This window comes from Crocuta crocuta, unplaced genomic scaffold, assembly GCF_008692635.1.
Source record: "Crocuta crocuta isolate KB4526 unplaced genomic scaffold, BGI_CrCroc_1.0 scaffold180, whole genome shotgun sequence".
Classification (NCBI taxonomy): Eukaryota; Metazoa; Chordata; class Mammalia; order Carnivora; family Hyaenidae; genus Crocuta; species Crocuta crocuta.
The window spans coordinates 1,689,628-1,715,308 of record NW_027527549.1 but is presented as its reverse complement, the minus strand read 5'-3'; the positions used below and the strand labels follow the sequence as shown (position 1 = coordinate 1,715,308).

Here is a 25,681-nt window from a genome sequence, read left to right as displayed (position 1 = left end):
GGGTCGGAGGGGTGTGGAGGGGGGAGAAGGAAGGTGGGAAGCCGGCCAGAGAGGTCTGCCTGCTCGCAGCGGCTGGCGGTGAGACCTTTCTGCGGGGTCGGGGCTGGGAACGCCGCCCTGGAGCCCCGACTCCTGCTGCTTCGGTTGCATCCGCGGCTGTTCTGTTAACGGCGCGCTCAGTTTGTATCTGTTTGTCCAGTATCAAGAAGATGCATCCGATATAAAGGATATGTCCAAATTCAAACCGCACGTTCTGCTGTCCCAAGAGAACACACAGATTAGAGACTTGCAGCAGGAAAACAGAGGTTAGTCAGGCCTTTTTTCTGTAGTTATGATTTTCTAATACCCAGTAACGTTTCAAAAGTTTTTGCCAGACTAACCACATCTTCTATGATCTCCTGATTAGTACTTCTCAAAAGCGTCATACCGTGCTGGCCCAGTAACGATAACGTTTGTTACATTACCCTTTTTAAGGTCATCTCGTTTTGTATTTAGAGGCAGCTTATCAAAAGGGTGCCTAGTAGAGTTGAATTATTGCAAGGCATATTTGTGTATCCCCGTATGGATATTTGCATAAGAAAAGAGTTAATATCCTCAAGGGCTTAAATTTTTTATTTTATTAATTGACATAAACTCCAAAGTTAAATTGCAGAGGTTTTTAAAAATGCTCTGGTGCAAGGTGGAAGAAAGGAATTTTAGCCTCAGGCTATATATTCTCAGGTTTGATGAATAAATTATTAGTGATAGTATGAAGTTATTTGGGGTTTTTTTTATTTTTTAAGGTTTTTTCTTATGTTTTTTTTATTTATTTCTAGGAGAGAGAGAGAGAGAGAGAGACAGCATGAGCAGGGGAGGGTCAGAGAGAGGGATTCACAGACTGAAACAGGCTCCAGGCTTTGAGTTGGCAATCAACACAGAGCCCGACACAGGGCTCGAACCCACAAACCGTGAGATCATGACCTGAGCTGAAGTCAGATGCTTAACCGACTGAGCCACCCAGGCACCCCTAGTATGAAGTTATTTGTATGTCAGTTTTACAGATAGCTCTCACATATATCATCCCATTATAATCTCATATCTTCATTTTGAGGTAGATAAGCCAGTATTTAATATTACAATGCAGTTAATAGGCTCGGAGGGCTTAAATGATTTGCATAGCAGTAGTAGTAAGCTTAGAAACTCACAGAATTGAACCAAAACCTGTGTCTTCTGATTGTACATCCCATGTTGTTTTTACCAAGCTATGTTGCCTCTGCTTAGAAAGTTATTTTTCAGATAGACCTTAACTGTTGAGTTTTATGGACTTAAACACTGATTTATAACTTTGCATTCACAACATCTCATGGAGTGTCATTAATTCCAACTGGAAAGAGTTTTGGCTTTGAGAGCTAGCTCCCAGACATCACTGCCAAGTGATTTTATTTTGTTTTTTTGATAGAGCTATGGGTCTCCCTGGAGGAACACCAGGATGCCTTGGAGCTCATCATGAGCAAGTACCGGAAACAGATGTTACAATTAATGATTGCTAAGAAGGCTGTGGATGCTGAACCGGTCCTGAAAGCTCACCAGTCTCACTCTGCAGTAAGAAACTTTGAGGAATAAGTGCTAAATGAACAGGATTGAAATCTTGAATCGTTTTAAATTGTTTGCTTGTTTTCGAAGAAAAGTAAGCTTGTTTTCCTTTCACGTTTATCACCTTCGCTTTGATTTGCCTGTACCTTTCTAAGGATATGAATAGAAAGAAGGGAATAAGGGGCGGTTTGGGCGCCTTTCGTTGTGTGGGACTAAGGTTCCTCCCTTCCTCACCAAGATCTCTTTTCAAGACTAATGGGTGCTTAGTTCCTTGACCAAACATAATGCTAGGTAGTGCTGAAGGTGCTCAGTAAATAATTTGGTTGGTTATTTTTTTAATGTTTTATTTATTTTTGAAAGAGACAGTGCGTGGGGGAGGGGCAGAGAGAGAGGGAGATACAGAATCCAAAGAAAATTCCAGGCTCCGAGCTGTCAGCACAGAGTCCAATGCAGGGCTCAAACTCACGAACCGCAAGATTGCCACCTGAGCCGAAGTCGGATGCTCAAACAACCGAGCCATCCAGGAGCCCCACTATTTGGTTGGTTATTATTGTATTTTCACTAAACTGTAAGCTCCTTGATTGTAAGGAGCATGAATTCTTCTTTCATCTTTAACATAGTACCTGGCACATAGCAGGCAGGCAGTAAACCTTTATTAAACTGAACTACATAGCATCATACTAGGTAATTAGAGAGAAGTATGGTTTTTAAAAAAATACGTGGCTTAGTTTCTACACTTCGGTGGCTTATGATTTAATTCGGGGGACCTAGTAACTGTGCTTATGTTTGTAGAGTGCTTCATAGTTGTCATTGTACATTCACATGTACCATATCACTTAAACCTGGATGAAAAGATTGGCACCTATTTGCTCCATGGAATTTATGAAAGAAAATTTGCATCTTTCTGACTTAACATTGAAAGCATTTTACTGACTTAACAAAAGTTTTAGGGAGCGAGAATATTTTAAATATGTGAATAGCTCTCATCTAGAAAAGAAAAATAAACTTTTCTGTTATCTGGAGGAAAAACTTGAACCTTGAAAGAGTTTAGCTTGAGGCACCTGGGTGGCTCAGTTGGTTTAGTGTCCGACTTTAGTTCAAGTCACGATGTCACGGTTCATGGGTTTGAGCCCTTCATCGGGCTCTGTGCTAGCAGCATGGACCCCACTTTGGATCTTACCCCTTCTCTTTCTGCACCTCACTCACCCTCTTTCAAAAGTAAAATAAAAAAAAAAAGTTTAGCTCACATGAAAAACCTGCGAAGAGACATGTCCAACAATAGAATAAAGTACCTTGGAATGTGGTGAGTTCCTGCCAATAAAAATACTCAAATTGAAGTTAAACAGCCACTTAGAGATATTGTTCAAAGGCCAATGGTTGGTTTGAGTAGAATCAATCTTTTGAAAACAAATTATTTGTGCCTCTATTACAAGATAACTTTATTATGGCTTTGCCTTTCCAGACTCAGATTATGATGAAACTCCTGTGTAACTTCTGTAGCATAGATTAAATGAATGTTTTAATTCATAATGCACATGTTCTTGTGAACATATCTGTAGAAAAGATAACTTTTTTACCTTTTTCTTTTCTTAATCTTAATCTTCACAGGAAATTGAGAGTCAGATTGACAGAATCTGTGAAATGGGAGAAGTGATGAGGAAAGCAGTTCAGGTGGACGATGACCAATTTTGTAAGATTCAGGAAAAACTAGCCCAATTAGAGGTAAGATTGTTGCTATTATAGGCTCAAAATATTCAGGGAGTTTTCTTAGAGTCTGGAAGGTATGCCATCGCTATCCTCGGCAGTGTATTGATGTTTTCTATGTGTTTGTGATATAAAGTAAAACTCCTCTTCTACATCCTTTCCAAGAAAGTAGATGTAATCAGCATTAAATAATGAAAATGCCAACTATGTATTGGCTAGAAATTGAAATATTATCATATTGAGAGGGTAGAGAGTAGAAGGGGTAGATTACATGTGAGCTAGAATCCCTCCTCTGCTATAAAAGGAAGTCAAATAGATAATGCCTGAAATTGATGATCAAGAAATAGCAGCTCAGGGGCACATGGGTGGCTCAGTCAGTTAAGCATCTGATTTCGGCTCCGGTCATATTCTCACAGTTCCTGAATTCAAGCCACGTGTTGGGCTCTATGCTGACAGCTCAGAGCCTGGAGTCTGTTTCAGATTCTGTGTCTCCCTCTCTCTCTGGCCCTCCCCTCTTCATGCTTCTCTCTCTCTCAGAAATAAATATAAATAAATAAATAAATAAGAAATAGTACAGTCATAATAGTTATTATTAGTTACTCCTTTATTAACTATGAAGTAAGTGCCAAAAGAAATAGATAAAAGTTTTAAAAGTAGTTGCCCTAGGGAACAAAGCCAAAGGCATGCTGTTTATTTTATAAACCTTATAGTCTTGATTTTTTAAAAGCTATTTTCATGTGATATTTTTATTATAATAGCAATAAGTTTCAAAAAAAAAAAGGCCTGGGGGTGTTAGAATCCCATAAAATTATTAAGAAAACATAACAATAGATGATTGGAATGTTGCTGCTTACTACAAGATGCTGTCGTGGGCCCTTTGAGAAATATCAGAGAGAAAAAGATCAGGTCCCTGCACAGAGCCTACTGAAAGGGATAAGACTAGTCCTGGCATGACTGAAATGGTTTCTACGTGCTGGGAGAGATGCACGGTACTAAGGGAAGCACTTTCTATGGGAGATGATATAATGACCATGGATGCAGACTCTTGATAAGGCCTAAAAATGTTATCGTTTCCCAGAATTTGCTACAGAGAGAATGAGGATGAAGAGTGCAAGCTGCCCTCACTGGAAATCAAAGGGAGTGACAAGGTCCCACGTGGGAATTAGGAGTTAGTTAAAACAGTAGAAAAACCTCGTCTGCACTATCCCTGATTTACTTCAAATATGGAAACAGCCCTTAAGAAAAGTGGAACACATTTTCCTCCATATGTTAAGTGGAAAGGACACCAGCGTCAGACTGAAACCCCAGCAGTACCACATCCCAGTTACCAGAGTTGGGACAAGTCTTGGGCTCTGGTGGCCACACTGTCCTTGTCTGATAGAGAACTTGCGTGCAGGCAGCAGTACCTGCCCCCGTGTTGTTGTGAGCCGATGTATGTAAGACATCCGCTGGTACCTGGCTGTGGACCCAGTGAGTAGTTTCCTCTCTTCTTCCTTTTTCCAAAACTTTAGCGCATCCAGGAGAGAAGACTGAGCAGAATGAAAATATTATTAGGAATTTAAAAGGTAGAAGAAACAGTAGTAAAACTTGTGGGAGCCACAGAAAGTACAAGCACTGAATGCCTCAGGTGGAGAGAGACTTTGGTTTTCTTTCTTTGTAGTCCTAACACATGCTATATAGAAATTACTCAGTAAACCTATGTTAAATTATTAATAATTAGTATTTTAGGAAATTCTCAGTTATGTTGTTCATACGCTTAAAACTAAAATAATATGCTTTTTGTTCCTGGTCCAAAACAATGTACTGTGATGCAGCTTGATAGTCAAAATACTGAAGCAAACATACCTTTTTTTTTCCAGCTTGAAAATAAGGAACTTCGAGAATTATTGTCCATCAGCAGTGAGTCTCTTCAGGTCAGGAAGGAAAACTCAATGGACACGGTTTCCCAAGCCATCAAATAACTCAACTTCTGAATGACAGCTGGAGAGTGTCAAGGAAGGAAGTTACTATCTTTCTATTTGAATATTGTCCATTTAGTGTCTTGCCTCAGACTTGATTTAGTGTTGATTAAAGGTATCGTGTGGCAGTTTAGAATTCGAAGTCAAAGTGGCTGTCCACAAAACAGTTTTTGGGTGTGTTCGTGAAAATACACAGTTTCACATTCCTTTTTCTGAGAGATGACTTTTAATTTTCAGTTCTGGGACCTCGATTTACATAAACTGTATTACCAGTTCCTTCTTGTTCCTTCACGTCTCTGAAACTTAGAACCTTTTACTATAAGTCAGCAATTTTATATAGGAATATAAATTACAGTTCTAAAAAAATGTTTAAAAGAGATAAGCTTTTTAAATCTATTTGGCCTAAACCTAGATTTTTTTTTTTTCCATTTGAGAAAAGTGATACAATTCCGTAGCACTGGATTAGCAGATTCTCTGATTTGTAACATCATTCACCTCCTATGAAGTTCTAAGTCTCTCTCTCTGGTGCTAAGAGTTGGCACTTTATGACCTGGTGTCTTTACTCTTAATTTGAGAGAACCTACTGCTAATCCCCGAGAAACATACTTGAAAGTAAGTCCCTTTTTTCTAGTGACAGTAGAGTCATTGTATTGTTCAAAGAATCCTGAGAAATTTGTCCTGTGTATGTGCAGATACACAAGTACTCTTAGTTCAGATCCTAAAGGGAGCTTTTATTTATTCTATTTGATATTAATAGCCAATTTTTCAGTATTGTCCTCAGAGGAAATCTTCAACTTGGATGGTTTACCCGGTTGAAGAGCATATAATAGGTTTATTCACATCAGTTTTTAATGTGCTACATTCTGTTTACTATATATAGAACTTCTATCTTATAGTTAAGAACCATCACTTACTTAGAGGTCTTTCATTATTAGTACCGGCAGTTGGCTTTCTTTTTGGATTCACTTTTCATTCACTTTACGCCATTCGTCATGCTGTGTAGACAACAAAGCAATGTTGAGATTCAAACGCTGAGTGGTCAGCGAGTCTCGCTCACCAACTCATTCTTCCATCTCAGTTTAGTCACACGTGAAATTTACAAACTACTTCATGTTACTATCAAATTAGGTTTGCCCAAGAAATAATTGAAATAACTAATCCTAAACCTGTCCATATTTTCCAGTAGCACTAAGCGCCATACTGCAAAGGAGAGACACGGTATTAAAAAGTTTTTGGTTAGTACTTTGTATGATGTAAACTTTCGTCCTGCCATAAAGAATTAACTCCAGTTAAAACAATTAAACCTCACTAAGATCTCCTAAAAGCATCTGATCCAAGTAATACTGAAAGGGCTTCGCCTATAGTGGTGGTCTTTAATAATGAGGTATTTTAGAATTTGTCAAATTTCTATTCAAAGTCCCACACAGAATTTGAAAAAGACTACCACCTCCAGTGTAGGCATTTTTATTTTGTCTTCCAAGAGTAAGTAAACCGTTAGTCCAGCCTTTTGGCTTGAAGTATATTGTCCTGAATGCCACTGCATGTCCCACAGTTCCACTCAGGAAGCAGGTACCCCTATACAATCTGTCAGGTCCCATACCCAGTTTTCAGTAAAAACGATAGTCATCAAATGGCCCATTAAAGTATGACATGGTGTCTATCTGCCTTATGTTCCTTTTTAAGGTGTTTATAAAGTACTTTACATCTTGGATATCAGGGTAATTCTACATGGTAACTTTTCACCCTGGCAAATCAAAGTTTGAAGTTTGAGTCTAAGAGTTCTCAGTGCCCAACATAATGTAAATTCTGGCTAGTGTTAATATAAATATATCATTTCTAATAAAAACTTCATTTTGAGAATAACAGTTAATTTTATTCTGCATTGAGTCTAATTATCAGGAAACACCAAGGTTTATTTTTCACATATATAGCAACCTGTCAAGTAGACGGGGCTTTTCGGAAATATTTTGTAATTATCATAATGTAGTCAGCTATAGAAGTCTACAAATAGTTGTTTCTAAAATGGTTTTAGAAGAGTCCTTCTGTGCTCACTTCGGCAGCACATACACTAAAATTAGAAGAGTCCTTCCATGGTCTAGCTGGTTGAGTGTGATTTCGACTCCGGTCATGATCCTAGGTTTGCTGGTTCAAGCCCCACGTTGGGCTCCACACTGAACTTGGACCTTGCTTGAGACTCTCTTCCTCTCTTCCTCTGCCCCTCTCTCTGGCCCACGTGCTGGCTCTCGCTCTCTCTCAACTAAACAAATAAATAACTAAAATGGTTTTAGAGATTTCGTCGTGATTTAGAAATCCAAAATTAAATGATTACAAATCAAATTATAAAAACTGAGTTTAGACATACCTTGAAAAATGCATAAATATTACTGATTTTTACCTTAGTACCTTTTACCTTGACTTATATTAATACCTTTCACATAATTTGATTCAAACATTGAAGGTCTATTTCAGTGTACCCCAAAATTGTTTAATGACTACTGAGATAGAAATTTAGGAATGGGATCCAGGAATCTGTATTTTATAATCATCCAGGATAACTTCTAAGGATACTAGTTTGACGATGTCTAATCTGCTGTGTACCAGGCACTTCACTTGGAGTCATGAATAGAAAAAAGGTGAGGGAAGGGCGTTGATGCTGTTTTCGAAGAACAATTTGGTAGAGGAGACAAGTATACATACAGTTACAGCGCAGGATAAATCCAACATGTGGATGTAGGATACAGAGGAGGGGCCGGGAGGAGAGGAAAGCTTGGTGCTTTCTAGTCCCCATATAATCTCCATTTCCACCCGTACCTCATTTTACACACACTCAGGCACAAGGAGCTGATGCCATCTGTCTAAACTGGAACCAAGGTTCCAACCCAGAGAGACCCTTAAACATATTCTTAACCACTAAGTCAAGCTGCCTTTAAATGCCAAATACTGAGTTCAAGTGGTTCTTGATTAGCAAAATCTATTTTTACTAATAGTGCAAAAGAAACACCACAGGCCATATATTAGAAAATATGAATTTGATAGATGGAGTTTTAACTCATGAGACGTAATTGTCCTCTCTCTTCTAGAAGGGTGCAGCTGAGACCATGTGTGCAGTAACTGACCCAAACAATGTTTAATCACTGATCTTACCTGCAAACAAAGAGTGCAGTTCTGTCTTTCAGATCCGCCTCCTTAGTATGCCCGTTTTCCTCCTCCATGCTCTCTTCTGTGGTTGCAAACAGGTCGGTGCTGTACCAAATTCCATGTCCGTACTGAAGGCAAGAAGGAAAGGGGAAATGGCTTGTGCCAGCTCTGCGTAGCCTCTTTATAAAAGAGAAGCAAAGCTTTCCCTGAAGTTCCAGACATTTCCCCTTGGCTTAATTTGCCTGCCTCTTTAAATGGTAACTTCTATCTTCAAAGGAGGCTGGGTACCTAGCTGCCTCAAATAAAATCAGTATTCTAGGGGCGCCTGGGTGGCTCAGTTGGTTAAGCGTCTGGCGTCCGACTTCGGCTCAGGTCAGATCTCACGGTTCGTGGGTTCGAGCCCCGCATCGAGCTCTGTGAGCCTGGAGCCTGCTTCGGATTCTGTGTCTCCCTCTCTGCCCCTCCCCCACTCATGCTCTGTCTCTGTCTCAAAAATAAACTATAAAAAATTTTAAAATAAAATCAGTATTCTAATAGCAAGGAGGAAAGAGTATTGAGAAAGCAATTAACAATGACAAGTCCTTTTACACTAAATCATTTTATTTATTTTTTAAACAAGTTTTTTTTTTTAAGTATAGTTTATGGTCAAGTTGGTTTCCATATAACACAGTGCTCATCCCAACAAGTGCCCTCCTCAATGCCCATCACCCACTTTCCCGTCTCCTCCACCCCCCCATCAACCTTCAGTTTGTTCTCAGTATTTAAGAGTCTCTCATGGTTTGCCTCCCTCCCTCTCCTTAGCTATTTTTTCTCCCCTTCCCCTCCCCCATGATTCTGTTAAGTTTGTCCTTTTCCATGTATGAGTGAAAACACAATGGTATCTGTCCTTCTCTGCCTGACTTATTTCACTTAGCGTAACACCCTTGAGATCCATCCACGTTGCTACAAACAGCCAGATTTCATTCTTTCTCATTGCCATGTAGTATTCCATTGTATAGATAAGCCACATCTTTTTTTTTTTTTCTGAGAGAGAGAAAGAAAGACGGCATGAGAGGGGAGTCAGAGAGAGAGGGAGATACAGAATCTGAAACAGGCTCCAGGCTCTGAGCTAGCTGTCAGCACAGAGCCCGATGCGGGGCTCGAACCCATGAACTGTGAGATCATGACCTGAGCTGAAGTTGGACGCTTAACCAACTGAGCCACCCAGGCACCCCAAACCACATCTTCTTGATCCATTCGTCAGTTGATGGAGATTTAGACTGTTTCCATGATTTGGCTATTGTTGAGAGTGCTGCTATAAGCGTTGGGGTACATGTGCCCCTATGCATCAGCATTCTTGTATCCCTCGAGTAAATTCCTAGCAGTGCTAGTGCTAGGTCATAGGGGAGTTCTATTGTTAATTTTTTGAGGAACCTCCACACTGTTCTCCAGAGGGGCTGCACCAGTTTGCATTCCCACCAACAGTGTAAGAGGGCGCCCGTTTCTCTGCATCCTCGCCAGCATCTATAGTCTCCCGGTTTGTTCATTTTGGCCACTCTGACTGTTCACCGAATCACTTAATAAGTGAAAGTTGAAGGTGTTGGTGTTGAGCAGCCATGGGCTGTGGCAGACAACTGTGATTTCTTTCCAGGCTGTCCAATATCATTCCTATCCTGTTAGGGAGTCCCTCACCTAATGAGACCGAGCCTTCCTCCCTCCTAAGAAATTTAAGTGTCAGATGTTTTCCCAGCCTCTTTTGCAGCTAAGGAAGATACATCTGCCTTTAAAGTTAGGCATACAAAGAAGTAGGAACTATGCAGAATTCTTTTTGAGTAAAGGCCTACAACACTGGCTACTATATCCTGTTCCACAGAGCAGCAGCCAAAGTGGCTTTAGTGACAACATTCAGTATCCAGTGCCGGCAACATCATGGTGCAGGCTGCCGTGTCTCTTCAACACACTGGCATCTTCACTGAAGCAATTACCTCAAGTGACTGGAGGCTCTGTAGCCTCTAATTGTGGTTTTCCGGCTGCCTTAGAGATCCTGAGGGCTGCTTATTAGCCTTTTAATAAAATCACTTTTTGTTAAAATTAACCTGAGTTGCCTCTAATTAAGAACACTGAAGTCCGGGCGCCTGGGTGGCTCAGTCGATTAAGAACACTGATAAAATAAGCACAGTCTAAAAAACAACTGTGCAAATATAAATTTTGCCAATATTTTAATACATAATTTTGCACTTATGTTTTAATACTTGACACTTAGAAAAGGATATGTAACATGCAGATAAGTTATCAAACATAATCATTCATCACCTAACTTAAGAATTAGAACATGGGGGCGCCTGGGTGGCTTAGTCGGTTAAGCGACCGACTTTCGCTTAGGTCATGATCTCGCGGTTCGTGGGTTCGAGGCCCGCGTTGGGCTCTGTGCTGACTGCCAGCTCAGAGCCTGGAGCCTGTTTCAGTCTGTGACTCCCTCTCTCTCTGACCCTCCCCTGCTCACGCTGTCTCTCTCTCTCTCTCCTAGAAATAAATAAAAATATTAAAAAAAAAAGAATTAGAACGTGATGCATACTTTGCATTTATTATTTATGCTCCTTTCCTATTCTCCCCACCTCCCTACACCCTCTTTTTGGTAGTTACGTCACATGGAAAAAGACCTAAAATATGTATGCATCCCTAAAGTGACAGTTTTTAGTTTTGTTCCATTTTGATTCCTATAAAAAGGGTACTATATTTTACACAGTCTATAGGGATTTGATTTTTTCACTGAACATGCTTCTAAGATAATTTTATTGTGCACAGCTGTCATTTACTTCCACTGATGTACACTATCTCATTGTGTGACTATATAATGTATTGTTAAGAGATACATATATAATACTACAATTATGCATTTTTTAAATCCTTGCGAATATCTGACTTCCTGAATTTTAATTATCCATCCACCTCCTTTATATTAGATACATTTCACATTAAGCAGTCATATTGCACATTTTTCAGTATTTCACTTCCAGGTGTCTCAGAAACTTTCAGAGGAAATTAAGGACTATTATCTGCTAATATAATGGAACACAGATGATGCTTTTTCTTTTGAACCCACAAAGAATGCCAAAGAGGAGGCCGAACCTTCAGAGCTGAATGAACTGCAATTCACTCAACATTCCATTGAGTCTAAAAATACAAGAGGAAAATGATGGGAGTGGATTTCTGTATGTTATTGATCCTAAGCTTGATTTTTATTTCATATTTAAACATCTCTGAAATTGGACTATGTCTTACACATGCAGGGATTTGTGGCGTAGTTGTTTGTAAGCATAAGCATAATGGGCTGTGTTCCTGGTGGCATGACTGGACAAAAGGTAAGCTCTTGGTATTTTGGTCAAGGAACTATTTTAAATACTATTTGAGAAAGGAATAGGGGTTTAGCTGTTTTCTGTGAACCTCCCATTCATGTGAACTTTCTTGTAAGATCAAGACAGTGCCAGCATAAGAACTGGGAGTATGGCTATATTCTTTCTTAACGCTATGTAACAGAGGACCACAAATTTCCTACCGTAAAGCAATGCCCATTTCTTCTCTTGCAATTTTGTAGGTCAGCAGTCCATGCAGGGTTCAACCAGGTTCCCATCTAATGATCTCACAAGGCTGAAATCAAGGTGTCAGCACCAACTAGGCATCTCATCTGAGGCTCTGGACCCCCTCCCAAGCTTACATGGTTGTTGGCAAAATTCATTTCTGTACAAGTGTAAAACTCCCAGGACTTCAAGGCCAAGAGGAGATCAGGTCTCCCGATATCCTTTGTCTCCCACCCTTTAGACTCCATTTTTAAGAGCTTACCTGATTAGGATAGGCCCAACCAGAATAATCTCCCTCTTGGTTAACCCAACTGATTGGAGATCTTAATTACACTTGCATGAACCCTTTTGCCATAAAGGAGATATGAGGTATCCTCTAATATCCACAGATCTAGCCCGTGCTCAAGGGCAGGGGGACTATACACAGCATGTACACCACCAGGTGGGGGGATTCTTGGTAGCCATCTCAGAATTCTGCCTTCCACATGGCTTTTGGTAGCTTGAAATAAAATTCTGGACATCACATTGAAGCACTCTTAGGAAATCCTGTGTTACCAGTATTCTTGGGGGCCAAAGAACAATTCTGTTTGGAAAAACTGGCACATCTATGAGCCAGAAAGAGATTCAGTAAGATTCATCAATGTATGTTGTAATCTGTGAACTAAAGTGTTTTTTCTTGGGGGACGCCTGGGTGGCTTAGTCGGTTAAGTGTCCGACTTTCGCTTAGGTCATGATCTCACGGTTCGTGGGTTTGAGCCCCGCGTCAGGCTCTGTGCTGACAGCTAGCTCAGAGCCTGGAGCCTGTTTCAGATTCTGTATCTCCGTCTCTCTCTGACCCTCCCCTGCTCACGCTGTGTCTGTCTAATAAAAAAATATTAAAAAAAAAATAAAGTGGTTTTTTAAAAATATGTATTTATTTTTGAGAGAGAGCATACGAGTGGGGTGCGGGGGGCAGAAGGTCCAACGTGGGCTCTGTGCTGACAACTCAACTGACTGGGTGCCCCTAGTGCCCCTAGTTCACTAGTTCACAGGTGCCCCTACTGAACTAAAATTTAAGCAGAAAAAGGCATTTGCCTCGTTTCTAATAGTTTCCTAGAGTTACCATAACAAATTACTACAAGCTGGGTAGCTTAGAACAACAGAAATGTATTCTCTCACAGTTTTGTTAGCTAGAAGTCTGAAATTAAGGTGTTGACAAGGTTGGTCCTTTCTGGAGGCTCTAAGAGAGAATGAATGTGTTCCGTGCCCCTTTCCTAGCTCCTGCAATTCTTGGCATTCCTTGACTTCTAGATACCATACTGCAATTTCTGCCTCAGTCTTCACATGGTGTTCTCCCTGTATGTCTGCGTCTGTATCCAGATGTCTCTCTTCTAAGAACAGAAGTCACTTTATTAGTTTTTACTATAATTGAGTATGACGTCATTGTAAACTTGATGACATCTGCAAAGACCCTATTTCCAAACAAACAAGGCCATGTTCTGAGATTCTGAGTAGACACTAATTTTGAGAGGACAATTCAGTCAAGTCCCAAAGTATCTCCCCCAAAACATTTAGTTAAGTACAATGGAAAAATAACAATCTTACTACGAATAATCCTGGCAGACACTGCTTTGGCCAACTGATTAAGGTAAACATCACTAATAATAAATGTCAACATCTTATGCGCCCTTGCATAATGCGATGAGAAGGGTACATCACCTCCATAGCGTTCTTTCGAATGATGCATCTCCTCACTCTAACCTAGGGGCACATCAGACAAAAACAAGTTGGGGGATGTTTACAAAGTAACTGACCAATGTTCTTCCCAAGTGTCCAGGTCACGAAAGACAAGGAGCTGTCACAGAATGGAGGGGAGTAAGGAGACCTAACAAATAAATGCAGGTTGGGATCCTAGATTTGATTGTGGAAGAGAAAATGGATATCAGGGAAAGAACTCTTGAAACCTGAATTAATTTTGTAGTTTAGTTAATATTGTGTCAAAGTTAATATCCTCATTTCAAAAATTGTCCTATGGTTAGGTAAGCTTAACATAATGGAAAGCTGGGTGAAGGGTTTATGGGAACTTTCTATACACTTTTTCTAATTCTTTTGTAAGTCTAAAATTCTCTCAAAACAAATATGCATTCCCCTGATTACTAATGAGGCTGAGCATAGTTTCAAATGCTTATTTGCCTATACAGGTTGTTTGTTTGTTTTTTAATTAGAGAGAGAGAGGGAGGAGAGAGCACATGCCAGTGGGGTAGAGGGGCAGAGGGAGAGAGAAAGAGAACCTTTTTTTTTTTAATATTTTTATTTATTTCTAGGAGAGAGAGAGAGACAGCGTGAGCAGGGGAGGGTCAGAGAGAGAGGGAGACACAGACTCTGAAACAGGCTCCAGGCTCTGAGCTGGCAGTCAGCACAGAGCCCGACGTGGGGCTCAAACCCACGAACCGCGAGATCATGACCTAAGTGAAAGTCGGACGCTTAACCGACTAAGCCACCCAGGCGCCCCAGAGTGAAAGAGAACCTTAAGCAGGCTCCATATTCGATGCGAAGCTTGACGCAGGGTTCAATCCCGTAACCCTGGGATCATGACCTGAGCAGAAATCAAGAGTTGGACGCTCAACCAACTGAGCCACCCAGGTGCCCCGTACCTCTACAGTTTTTTTTAATGTAGACATTCAAGTCATTCCCCCATTTCTTTTCTTTGGCTTTTTCTTATTTATATATATTACTTTAGTATATATTTATGATAATACTACATTGTCACTTTTACATGTTGCAAACATAATATTCTAGTTTGCTGATTTTTAATTAAAAAAATTTTTTTTAATGTTTTATTTATTTCTGAGAGAGAGAGAGAGGGACAGCGTGAGCAGGGGAGAGTCAGAGAGAGAGGGATACAGAATCTGAAACAGGCTCCAGGCTCTGAGCTGGCAGTCAGCACAGAGCCTGACGCGGGGTCCAAACCCACTAACCGTGAAATCATGACCTGAGCTGAAGTTGGACGCTTAATTGACCAAACCACCCAGGCGCCCCAGATCTTTAAAATTTTTAAAGCTGTCTCTTGATGCATGGAACTTTTAAAATACAGTCAAATTTATTACTACAAGGAAAGAGATTCAGAAGAGTTAGGCTTTGTGAAGAAGTTTTAGGAAGACCTTCACCAATTTACTTTGCTTATTTTTTTCACTTTGTATACACACAAGAGTGAAACATGATGAAAATGTTTTTAAACTTTTATCTAAGTAGACCTAAACTAGGTCTAAATAACTTTAAAAGAGCTCCATTAATAAATATAAAAATTTAAGTAATATCAGTATTGGGTCTGGGTGAAACTGGCAACATATATTTTCTTCTTGCTGGTGTACAAATAATGATGTATGGTACAATCAATAATGTCTTAGATTTAGTGAAATGGATAATTCATTCATTCGATGAATATTTATTAAGTACTTCCTATTACATCAGTCCCTGTCCTAGGTTTAGAGGATGCAATGAGGAATCAGAGAATTGAAACTTGGACTGTTGTTTAGGAAGAAAAGGAATAAACATTTAAATTCCTAAGTGTGTTAATTTTGGATAGCAAAACATATTATGAAGACAATAAAACAAAGCTAATACTATGGAGAGCGAAGGTGACAGTGGGTACTTTTACTTTAGAGAAGACCTTTGTGAGGCAGTAACATTTGAGCTAAAAAGTTAAGGATGAGAAAGTGCCACAAAGTGATGATATGGGGAAACAGCACTCCAGACAGAGGCAACAGTACATGCAAGTTCTGAGTAGAAGCAAACCTGCAACATTGGAAAAACCAAAAAGCAATGGAATTGAGTCACAGTGAACCAGGGGTTAGGGATTTAGTGGGAACTAGGTCATTTAGGGCCTTGTAGGCCATGCTAAAAGAATTTGAATTTCACTCTGATTGCAATTGGTTTCATTATGATCTAAATTAAGTTTATTTAACAATATTCTTTTGCTCTACCCTTCCCTCTGGCTGATTCCCAGAACCAAAGTGTTATGGTAACTACCTTTAATGCAGCAGCTTAGCATTTCCACATTAATTCTTCTCTTAACGTACAGTGTCGGCACTTTAAAGGGAAGCATTAGGGGCACCTGGGTGGGTCAGTCAGTGAGAACGACCCAATCTTAGGTCATGATCTCACGGGTGAGTTTGAACCTTGCTTCAGGTTCTCTGCTCAGTGCAGAGCCCACTTGGGATCCTTTACCCCCCCCTCCCCCGCACCTCCCTGCTCATGCGCTCTCTCTCTCTCTCTCTCTCTCAAAAAAGGGAGGGGGGGAGCATTATACAAAGTTTCTGTATTATTCTTATTTAAATTCTAATATTTTATTATATACTGTTATCCTTATTACATTATTCTTATTTACATAATGGATTTTAACTGTTAGAGGCTTGTTAATGAATAAAAAGTTTTGGAAGCAGGGTTCTAGGATTACATCTTAATTATTTGCATTCTTATGGAAATGATTATTCCTTATGAAAGTTTCTGCTCTATAACGTGTTTTCCTGTTCTAAAATCTTGAATGTGCATCCCTTACCATCCACTGTTACTTAAATTTTATATGAGAAGCTCCCTTTATCTCCTCTAAATAAGAGAGACATAGTGTCAGAATAAAAACAGCCCTTAAAAATCTTGCGTAGACTTAGCCTTATTTTTTAAAAATCTCTACATTGACCTAAGTTTTCTCATTTCACAGAGAACTGACAAAAATCTCATCCTATACAGTTGCCATCACTGCTCAAAAAAAACTTATAAATGTGTAAAGGGGGCTTACTTTTGATTGTCAAATAGATTTCAGAGACATGTGCCTGTTGATAATTGTAGAGAGAAGAAAACACACAATCATAATCAATTTCATTATCTATTTAAGTTTCTCAGAGAAGAAAAATTGGTATGATAAATACCAAAATATAATGTATGTTTTTTTCTTGTTTCGGGTTATTCCTGAATGGACAAAATATCGCCTCAAAATCCATGACTACCCCATTGTATAGGAGATGATTTCCCAAGTGGCTTCACAAGTTTCCACTTTTACTTTGGTTTAAAAAAAAAATAACATGATCCATTTCAGTTTTTTAATTTCCCTTCAAAATCTGAAAAAAAAAATTATTGCCTTCAAATGTAGTGATCTTCTAAAAATGAAACCCACCTTTAGTTATAGGTAATACTTGTAGAAAGAATAAATCACGTAAGCTAGTGATTTAAATCAAATGACTCCATCTTTTACTTTCTTTAATGCACTGGAAGCTAAAATGTATGCTTCTCGGTGTATGCATATTTGCATTTTGTGTTTAATGTAAATTGATACTACTTGTGGATCAAGGAGAAATTTAAAGGCAATTGAGACATAATCAGAATGATGAGGATGAATGGTTCCATGATTTAAGGCATTTAGAAACTATGTGTAATGGTAGAAATCAAGACTTATTCTTTCTTATTAATAGGAATTGTATATAGAGAATTTAATGAGACTATTATTTTTTACATTTCCCATTACTGTGATATTTGAGAATGCATGCTCTTAGACCTAATTCTACTTTTAGCCCAGCTTCACATGACCTTGTTTCTAGTGCAAGAGCCTGGGGCAGTTTCCCTGTAACATTAGATTAGAATATCCAGCTAAATCTATTGCTGAGAAGGAGAGATCTCAATTTAAGAACTTGACAAAGGAAACAAAACAGCTGATTTGATAGATTCAACATTTTGTACTTCCCCAAAAGAACATTAATTTCTAACAACCTCTTACACCATTGTTCAGTGCTATTCATTCAACAAGCTTTTGAGACCGGTCTATGCCAGGCACTGTCAGAAACCGGGATGCAAAGACGAATGTCATAGGGCCTGTCCTAAAGTATCACTAGGTGGTATAAACTAATAATTACAAGAGAGTGAGTTACGAAAGCATTGAAAGCAAATATGAAGCAAATATCTTGCCTAGGAAGCATGGGAAGGCATCAAAGAGAACAAAGAGGGTTCGGAGGTGGAATGGAATTGGACTAATAGCAACAGAGTTAAGAGAAAAATCTTTTAACATCATAAGTAGAATACTGCCGCCTCCTAGAATTCAAAATAATTTGCCCAGAATTGGAGGCTGTTTACTCTCTTAACTCTGTGCACCTTTCCTTCACTGCACTTTTTTCCCGGTGCACATTTAAATTTGTTTCTCTGATTACTTAATGATGCCAGATCGAAAGTTCCTTGAGGACAGAACTATAACCATTTTTCTTGAGAACTGTATACACCCCAACCATGACGCATAGGAGATGCAGAATAAATATATGTTGAAAGTGAAAATAAAGTGGATAGGAGAGTTCTCAGGAGCGTAACATAGCCATTGTTTATCCAATACTGTCAAGAGAGAGCACCAAAGAATCTGGGAAAGCATTCCTCTCACCAGACGGTACTGCTCTATTGTTTGACAAGCGGTAACTCCTTGAACTTTTCTGTGGCCACAATGAACTATTTTGTTCCTTCCCCTTACCCCGTTGGATTAATCATCCATTTGTCCTGATTTCAACCTTTTGGTTACTGATTCAGCCTCTTTGATTACCAGATACAATACGAATATCTTCTGGTCACTACAAAGGTCAGTTGAAGGAGTTTTGGGGTGCTTTTTGTTTGTTTTTTAATGATTACGCTGCCTTGTCCACTCTTGTCTGTTGCAAGCAATATAGTTTACGGGGGACAAAGGTCTCACGTAAAACTTCCAAACCACCTTACGAAAAACCTGCTCTATACTAATGAAAATTCTAGTGTATTATACCAGACAAGAGGAAAAAACAAACAAACAAAAAGCCTTGCACTGGGAGGAGAAACTGGAGTTTGGGGCTTCCGAATTATCTCCGAGAAAAGAGGAATCCTTTATATGACATTCCTGGATATGCCCTCCAGATGGTTCGCCCTCAAAGTTTACCCTGGTCTCGCTGCTTAAAGCATATTCAGGTTTGCAAAGATCAGAGACGCCGAAAGTTACCCGCCACCCCGCCCCATGCGTCCCAACGGAGTCGGTAAACACGGAGATTGCTTCCCGAACCTCAAGGGGGAGGGAACGTAGGGGAACATGGGCACCATCTTGGTTGTGGTTAAGCGCAGCTTACTAGTTGGCGTCACTCGACCATCCTGCGCAAGCGTATTAGAAGTACGCTCCCCCTCGCTTCCCGTGCACGCGCTCAGAGCCCGCAACTCTCGCGAGAGAAGCGAGATTTATTCCTACGTACCGGGCCGTGCTGCTTATGGCGGCGCTGGAGAGGGGGCGCTGAGCTGTTGGGGTGAGTACGACCTTAGGGTTTAATTGGGGGTAGCAAGAAGCCAGGCTAGGTGCGGGTGAGAAGACCAAGACTAACAGGAGAGACTTCTGAGTCAAGGTGGGCACTTCTAGAGCTCCGGGCAGGGAAGATCTCGCCGTGAGTCTCTACCCCGGCTTTTCCACCTGTCCCCCGTTTAACCGTCTAAGCCTCACATCAGGCCGCAGAGCCGAAACGAAGAGTCGAGGCCAGACAGCCGCGCGTGGTGTCGGTGGTGGTGACTAAAGTGGGGGGAGGGAGCGAAAATGGAGGCTCCGACCGCAGCCAAGATGGAGGCAGGGGTGCGGGGCTCGGGCGCGGAGACTGCTGGGAATTGTAGTCTGGCCACTTCCTCCTCTGCGGCTTAGCGGGGGAAACGGGAACTACAAGTCCCGGCGGGCGGGGCGAGGGGGTGGTGGCGCGGTCCTTTGTGTGAGGCTGGAAGAGCCGGAGGCACAGGGGCCTCCTTTGACTCCGGACCCTGTAGTTTACTGGCAGTCACCTGCTTGGGGATCTGACTACGAGTACCAGAGCGCAGTGCGGTAGTGGCGCCTCCTTTGTGTATGGACTGAGACCCCGCTCCGTCTAAATGCTTAGAGACACCCTTTGCCCCGGCCACCTCTGACACCGCGTAGCCGAAGTGTCATCTTTACTTCCACTCACCTAGAGCTGTCTCCCTTGATTCTGAAGACTCAACCTTCCCTTCTTGGCATCCCTTTCGGCTTCTTGAGAAAGGGAACCAGCCCCTAGTCTTAGGCACGTGGCTCTCATTCCTTCGTCCTGGGGTCACGGCGTTCTCTGTTAGAGCTCTTCCGAGTCGTCCTTAGCACCATCTCTGGCTCTTACGGTGCAAGAGCCTGGCCCACGTTGAGCAGTGGACGACTTGGCTTCGTCATTCTCTGTGGAGTGAGTTTTTTAGAACCCTGGCAGGAGACCCTTGAGGATTTTAACCATGCGATCGATATTTTATTAGGAAATTTGGGGCGTCTGGCTGCTTGAGTCGATAGAACGTGCAGACTCTTGGTCTCGGGGTCGTGAGTTTAACCCCCCACCGTGGGTGTCGAGATTACTTAAAAATCAAATCTTAAGCCAACCAACAAAAAAAAGCAGTATGAAATTTTAGTGCCATGGTTCTTTTGCTTTCAGGTTTTGCTTTAGAAACCCCAGGTGGCTCTGCTCTTGCTTGACTCAAAAGTGAGGCAGGGAACACTCCCTAAAAACCGCCTTCAATCTACAAACACAAAAATCTGAACATTGTTGTAGGTGTAATTGTTTTGCACCTAAAATGAGTGAAAGAATGTGGTCTTCTAAATAGAGTTGGAGACGGGTGGAGGGCGAGAGAGGACGTCCAAAGATACTGTAGTAAGATTTCTTTTGAGAGAGACGAGTTTTTTATCAGGATACGAACTGGCAGCTCTTGACCAGAGCTACCGGCCTATAAAATGTAGGTAGCAAATTATAGCTCATAAGTTATTCTATATCAAAATGCTGAGTAATTTTCATTTTGAGTTTCTAGAAGATAGGCATTTTCAATACTACATGAAGGGGCAGTATAATACCTTGGTGCTTTTTATGTACTAACGAATAATTCGTATTCTTGGTGTGGGTTAAGTTGAGGGTTTATATGCCTGAATGGGTATATATATATATGGGTCATAAAATGTGGATAAATATTCAACCTTGGTTTTTTTGTTTCCTTTTAGCCTTAAGCCCGAAGTAAAAGAGATGGTAGTGGTTTGAGTGATTTTGCAGCTGCTCTGGATGTTTACCATTGAGATGAGTATTTATAGCAGCTGAGTTGAAAAGTAAAGTATTTGAGGCGCAGAAGATAGGTTTTCTTTTTTTGTAAATAAGTTCTGACTTAACAAGTCTGACCTTTAGAGAGTGGTTGAAAATTCTGGTAAATTCCTGCAAATTGAAAAAAGAGAGCATGAAAGCTGACATATAGTCTTGCTTTATTCCACTCCTGTTTTCCCCTCTATCCATCTCAAGACACACTGTGCAGGGCCGTCCAACATATAAAAAATACATTTTTTAGGGCACCCGGGTGGCTCAGTCGGTTATGTATCTGCCTTCAGTTCAGGTCATGATCTCGCGGTTCGTGGGTATAGGCCCGCGTCGGGCTCTGTGCTGACAGCTTGGAGCCGCTTCGGATTCTGTCTTCCTCTCTCTGCCCCTCCTCCACTCGCGCTCTGTCTCTGTCTCTCAAAAATAAGTTAAAAAAAAAAAAAAGTTTTTTCTTCTAAATTGTGAAAAGTATACATAACATAAAGTTTATAGTTTTAACACCCCCACCGCTTTTTTTAAGTGTATGGTTCAGAGATCTTAACTTTATTTACACTGTTGTGAGGATCATACTTTTGGCAAGGTAGATGAAACATAGAAATGCTGTTTGGACAGATTTTTAAGGAGCTGAACTGTAGGACTGTATTAGAAAATAGAATAAAAATCTTGGTTTTGTTAAATAAAGAATTGCTGTGCCTTCTTAGCTTTGTCTTTTCAAAAAACGAAAGGGAACCTACTTTGAGATCTTTGACTCACAGTGTCTTAATGGAGACTGTAAAACTTGGAGGATTTTTCATAATAGAGAATTATAGCGACAAAAATTATAACTTTCTTAGGACTTAATAGCTAGAATGTCCCCAGGGGTAAAACTGCTTTGGTAGGAGTGACTTGTTTTCTTGAATTCCATCATTTCTTGATGTTAAATTCTTTTTGCCAAGTCAGGATTTTAAAAATTCCTTTGTCTTGATACTGGAATGGTTCCACTTCTATGTAGGAGTACCTAGTTAAAAACAATACAGAGCTGCTTTTTTTTTTTTTTTTTCCAGTTCATACTGCCAAGCCTGAGGAATTGTAAAATGTATTTTTCATTAAGGGTATTAAACTGGAGTATGACGTTCTAGGCAGTATTCTGTTTGGAAATCGTGAATGGCACTTTTATTTTTGGAGCATTTTTATATGTAATATATCCTTTAATGCTGAGGTAAAACAGTGTGTAGTTGAAAATAAATTGATTAGCAAGTTTCTTCACAGTTGACGTGTTGGCCATCCATTGGTTTGTAGCTATAGCTAGTAAGTAGCCAGCTGGTTATTTGCACTTTTGCTTCTCAAATGCGGTATATACATGCTCCTGCTATGGTCAGGTTTGCTGGATACGGCCTCCTTTGATCTGTGAAAATCTTTGCCAAAGAGCCTTTTGTTTACCATGTATTGAGCTTGCCAGTACCTTTTTCCCTCATGAGTCTGTACCTGCTGTGACCAGTTTGGTGGCCATGTGTGGCACTTAAGCTGTACACAATTCTGAACTGAAATGTGCTATAATTGTAAAATAAACATTGGATTTCAAAGAAAACTTTTTAGAATGATTACATATGGAAAATAACATGTTAGGTATATTTGGTTAAGTAGACCTAATTAAAATTAGTTTCACCTTTTTCTCTCAACTTTAATATGATTATCGGAAGATTTTAAATTACATACATGGTTTTGCCCTATATTTCTGATTTTCTGTTTGGGGCATTTAGCCTCTTCCTACATTGGCATTTGTCCTGTTTCAGAGTACTGTTGGGCTGTAAAAGTGGTGAAGTCCTAGATGGAAGTATAACTTTCAATGTCTTAGTAGCTCGTCAGGTAACTGACAACCCAGCGTGGTGGTTCTTACTGAACATCTACAAAAATATAGTTGCAGCGATTTGATTTTCTTTAATTCCTGCCTTACATGTTGATGGCTTAAATTGGTTAATTGTCTAAACTTTATCAGATTTTAAAGTAAAAGTGAATTAAAATCTGTTAAGCACTTCAGTTATACAGGTAATAGCAAAATAGGACACTTAAACTTGAGTTAAAGCATCTAGAAATATGAACTATAAAGTTCTGGTAAGATTATTATTTATACAAAGCAACAATAGAGAACCTTTTCATGCTGCCTAATTGGATCGTTGGGCTTCTCCAAAAAAAAAAAAAAAAAAAGTTACTTTCTGGGCACCTGGGTAGCTTAGTCGGTTAAGTGTCCAGCTCTTGATTTCAGTCAGGTTATGATCTCGCGGTTTTTGTAAAGACATATTTTTTAAATTAAAAAATACTTTCTGAACAAAGTGGGTTAGGTGGGAAGACTTCTAGACTAGCCTTTCATTAACATTGCCCCCAGGTGAGTGCTGTACAAACTCTGAGAATAATTTGTCAAAATGAGAAGCTGGGTTACGTGATATATATTTTACATGGCTTATTGGTCACATAAGTGTATTGGTTCAACATTTATTTAGTGCTTATTATTTGCCTGCTTTCTACTAGGCCTTTTGAGATAAAGCAGCCAACTGGGAGAGACTGTAAGTAACAACAGGTGTTGATAATTTTAAGACAGTGAGCTAGGAATACGTGTCTGGATTATCAGTTTAAGAAAAGGAATTAGCTTTTAACTTCCAACTAAAACAATATGACATAATAGTTGATAATTAACTAGTGGTGATACTGTTTCCATACAGAACAAAGGAAAAAGGAATTGGTTACTAAGCAATCAGGGAGGCTCTCGGATCAACATTTAAACTGTTCCTTAGTATTTTGGTTGGTACTTACTTCATGCGACTTAAGTATCCAGCTTCTGGAGACTGAAGGGAATGCACTGCGTTCAGAGGGTTAAGGCAAAAGAGTTGTCACCCATGAATGATAATAATCTTGGCGTGAGTACACAGCCAATTTCATTACAGTGCCCAGTGGGTATTCTTTAAGTGTTTCATTAAGTGTTAATTTGACTGAAAAGTGTTAACCATGAAGTCTCATAGCTGTGAAGATACAAATGAAGTGAAATTAAGCCACTTTCAGTTATTTTTTTAATGTTTTATTTATTTTTGAGAGAGAGAGTGTGAGAAGGGGAGGATCAGAGAGAGAGGGAGTCACAGAATCTGAAGACAGGCTCCAGGCTCTGAGTTAGCTGTCAGCACAGAGCCTGACGTGGGGCTTGAACCCACGAGCTGTGAGATCATGACCTGAGCTGAAGTCGGACGCCACCCAGGCGCCCCGCACTTTCAGTTATTCTTGATAGTTGGTGAGTTTGTTTGAGCTTTAATAGATCCTAATAGGCTTCATTAGTGCCCCAACATTGATTCTGCAATGCTCCAGAGTTTAGATTCTGGGAGTCTCATTTCTGTGTTACTAAGTGACAAACTGGACAGTTCTTAACATAATACACCACCCTAGAACTGGGTTAATCCAAAATTTTCAAGATAAGTTTCAGAAAAAAACAAATATTGTATGATTTCACTTGTGAAATTTAAGAAACGAAACAGATGCACATAGGGGAAAGCAGGAAAAAGGGAAGCAAATCATAAGAGACTTAACTATAGACAATAAACAGGGTTGATGGAGGAAAGGTGGGCGGGGAACGGGTATTAAGGAGAGCACTTGTGTTGAGCACTAGGTGTTATATGTAAGTGATGAATTACTAAATTCTACTTCTAAAACTCAATATTATAGTATATGTTAACTAACTAGAATTTAAATAAAAATTACCAAAAAGAGAGATTTTTGCCTCTTTTATCTGATTGAACTTTTGAGGTCTTGGGGTTTGTAAGTAGAAGTTGGTAAAACTGCTGCACTTGAATTGTAGGGTCATTTTCCTGCTATGGGCTAACTACCTTTTATGCTATGGTAGTTTCTGCTGTGCTTAAGTTTGGCAGTGCTGGATTAGGTGCTGAAGGGGGCTGTGATACAGAAATAAACTTGTGGGGCACCTGGGGGGCTCAGTTGGTTAAGCATCTGACTCTTGATTTCAGCTCAGGTCATCATTTTATGGTTTGTAGGCTTGAGCCTTCAGTTGGGATTCTATTTCTCCCTGTCTACCCCCCGTATACCCCTAAGCTCGTATATACGCTCTCCTCAAACTCAAAACAAACAAACAAACAAACAAACAAACTTGTTTCATAATTGGAGGAACAAGATACATAAACATGAAGTAACCGTGCAGAAATGACTTGATACTAAAAAGTTGGCAGTTGGAGTTACTGCCTCACGTAGTGGGAATTAAGGTCTTAAGTCTGTATTAGAATGGTTAAAGAAGCTTTTTTTGTCACTTTGAAGATGGCAATGTTATCTTTGTGGGTCTTCCCTAGACTTTCCTAGAATTAGGAATCTAACAAGGGTTATGTTTAAGGATCAGGAAAAAGCACCTATCTAAGAGAACTGGAAAGCAGTGGAAGGTAAAAATGGAAAGGTAGAATAGAGAACACCTTAAAATGGTAGTTCTTAAATACTGACTCCAAGTCAAACACAGGGAGAGAGGAGGGATGACATCTACCAATTCCTGGGATGTAACCGAGTAAAATTAAATTAGAATCTCCAGGTAAGATCCAGACTTTGATTTTTTTTTTTAATTTTTAATTTTTTTAAGTTGCCCAGGTGGTTGGGTTGGATGTGCAGCCAGAATTAAGAACTTCCCATCTAGGTGTGCCTGAGTGGCTTATTCGGTTAAGCG

The 25,681-nt window shown here is 40.0% G+C and overlaps 2 protein-coding genes across 3 annotated transcripts in view; both read left to right on the top strand.

Moving 5' to 3' along the window:
• Positions 1-7,104, top strand: part of SIKE1 (suppressor of IKBKE 1) — a 7,269-nt gene extending 165 nt beyond the window's left edge. Inside the window, exons 1-5 of the mRNA XM_077767091.1 lie at positions 1-53; positions 181-305; positions 1,439-1,581; positions 3,181-3,294; positions 5,136-7,104. The exon at positions 1-53 is cut by the window's left edge and continues 165 nt beyond it. Of these exons, the coding sequence (XP_077623217.1) occupies positions 1-53; positions 181-305; positions 1,439-1,581; positions 3,181-3,294; positions 5,136-5,237 (537 nt within the window). The 3' untranslated portion in view covers positions 5,238-7,104. The remainder of the gene's footprint in view (positions 54-180; positions 306-1,438; positions 1,582-3,180; positions 3,295-5,135) is intronic.
• An 11,999-nt stretch (positions 7,105-19,103) lies between these two features.
• CSDE1 (cold shock domain containing E1) overlaps positions 19,104-25,681 on the top strand; it is a 38,715-nt gene continuing 32,137 nt past the window's right edge. For both annotated transcript variants that reach the window (XM_077767076.1, XM_077767073.1), the window contains exon 1: positions 19,104-19,197. The gene's annotated coding sequence lies outside the window, so the exon portion shown is untranslated. The remainder of the gene's footprint in view (positions 19,198-25,681) is intronic.